The following is a 2495-nucleotide window of genomic DNA, read 5'->3' as shown; positions in this document are numbered from 1 at the left end:
CACTAGAAATGGCGGACGATAACAATACCAAGACGAGTGAAGTAAACAAAAATGACGATTCCTCCACCGCAGACAAGGAAAATGAACCTGTGTTGTTGCCAGACGGCGAAAAGAAGCGAGAGGAGAGAGAAGAGAACAAAAATGACGGTGACGATATACAATTGAACATCGGAGAGCAGTATATGGTTCGACGGGCAGACGATACATGGCGTAAGTCACTTTTCATTGGCGTCTACCTTATAACGTGAAAGTCAGTGTTACATATAAATTCAATTATGCGAATTTTAATTTATTCTTAATAGTATATGTTGGTTTGTTATGCATTATTTCCGAAGTGTTATTTTGTGTGGGAGCATATTATTTTGCTGTACATTTTCGAGAATATTCTTGAGCTGTTTATGTATTTCAGTTTTATGCAGTTGAAATTGTCATAAGAATTTGCCGTTTTTTACGCTTATGCAGTGTAGAAATATGAATCTAAACTGAAAGTTTATGGATTGGCCAAAAGTGGTAATTTTGCATGTAAAAATTCAGAAAACATTGGTGTTACTGTGACATTGATTAACGGCATACTATTAAGTGTTCAGCATTTATGTTTTATTCTGATTACAACTATGAGGTGGTTATAGTATACAATATATGATAGTTATAGGTTGGTAGTAGCTAAGGCACTTCATGTATGGCACTTCTGTCGCAGGGCTAATTTTGGTATTAGTACGGATGCACTTACCTCATTTTTGACACTGGGTATTGAGAAAACACATCAATCTAAAATATTTCTAATAACGATGATAAGAACTTTTCTCATGCTTTTAGTTTGGCTCTATCTTGCTGTGAATATAAGGTGAAAATTTGTTATTCCAGTTGAGGGTAATGGGATTACTGGTGGTAAAGCCCCCTGTTAACCCCTTAGCCGCGGGTCACATCTGTAGACGTGAAAACAAACCACTCGAAATGTGGCGTGCGGCTGTATGCCAAAGTGCTATGAGACGGTGATTCAGCTTGATGTACTGAAATCCAACGCTCAAAGTCGGCGCGTTGCCATTGATCGCCAGAGCGTGGATTTTTTTTTTAGTTTTCTTCACCCGTCACCAAGGGGTTAAGATAAATAACTGAAGAACTTTGACATTTGAAATGTTCATGTAATGGCTGTAATTACGACTGTTGGTACCTGAAACTCATAGGAATGGTGGTGTGCATTTGAAATGAAGGGTGAAAACATGTGAAATGTAGTGAATTCAACTTGACAACATTTCTCATTTATTGGTTATCTCATCAAATGAATAGTAATAGAGATGATATCTCATTCTTTTCTGTGTTTTTTTTTTTTATTATCAGGCAGGTGTTGGGTTGTGGTCATGTTACATTTGTGCTGCCGAGGATTTCTCGAACTTTTAGTTTGGCTCTATCCTACTGTGAAAACGAGGTGAAGATTTGTTATCCCAGGTAGGGGTAATGGAGTGGTTTAAAATGGACATGTAAAGGCTGTGATCGCAGCAGTTGGTACCCAAATCTCATAGAAATGGTGGTTTGCGATTGAAATGAAGGTTGAAAACATGCAAAACACAATGAAATCAACTAGAAAAATTTATGTTCAGTATGAAATAGCCACTCATACTTTTTCCAAAAAATGAACTAGTAGCAAAGTCATTGCTTAGAGTTCTCCTTATAGTTTGGTGTAGACAAAATGAATTCACTGGTCATTTTCAGCTCAAACTTCTAGTTTTTGAGTTTGCAACTCCACTTGTCACTCCATGCCATGGGCTTGGGGAACCTGCAAGATATTGGGTTTTATATTGGTAGGGAGACAAGGTATATAAATTACACTTGGTTTCTGCTTAATATATATTAAAAAGGTAAACTAAATTATGTAGTTAAAATCTGCTTACCTTCATTGCTTACTAAGTGCAAAGTGACTATGATTCCTCCTTCTTGGACTGGTTCCTTATTTGATGATAAACCATCTGGGTGCATTGTCAATATATATCCCACATCATCAGTATATATCCCAGTATAGCAATCACATACATGTCCTCATGATACAAAAAAACAATTCAGAACTGCTTTGAATAGTCAAATTGCATGATGCCCTGAACAATAAGTAAACATGAAACAGCCCTTGCTTATGGTTGGCCTGTTGATTTAAATTGGTGTCTGGGATGGCAAGAATACATGGCATGTCCAATATGTTTTTTTGTTTATTGATTATCTTTGGCTCCATAAGTGCTTAATCCCATGGATTCAGTAATGATATTCAGTAATCAAGTCATGAAAAATTTGACTGAGGGTTGGGTGATGAAAATATGTTGGGCTGGGCTAATAGAGATATAGTCATGAATAATTCAACTAAATGGCAGAGCGACAGAAATGGAAGAGTACCATCCATGAGACAAGGCTGGAGGAGAGCTGGCTTCAGGGAGGAAGTTATTTCCATGCTCAGGATCCTCTTCCTGACTGCTGTGACTGGCAGTACAGGGTGTATTACAGAAAATTGA

General features: G+C 37.4%; 1 protein-coding gene across 1 annotated transcript in view; it reads left to right on the top strand.

The window, feature by feature from the left end:
• LOC125029109 (histone acetyltransferase KAT8-like) overlaps positions 1 to 2495 on the top strand; it is a 15976-nt gene continuing 13481 nt past the window's right edge. The window contains exon 1 of the mRNA XM_047618896.1: positions 1 to 210. Within this exon, the coding sequence (XP_047474852.1) occupies positions 9 to 210 (202 nt within the window). The 5' untranslated portion in view covers positions 1 to 8. The remainder of the gene's footprint in view (positions 211 to 2495) is intronic.

This window comes from Penaeus chinensis, chromosome 9 (genome assembly GCF_019202785.1).
Source record: "Penaeus chinensis breed Huanghai No. 1 chromosome 9, ASM1920278v2, whole genome shotgun sequence".
In the NCBI taxonomy this organism is placed as follows: Eukaryota; Metazoa; Arthropoda; class Malacostraca; order Decapoda; family Penaeidae; genus Penaeus; species Penaeus chinensis.
Note: the sequence above shows the minus strand (reverse complement) of the source record. Positions and strands in the feature narration are given on the sequence as shown.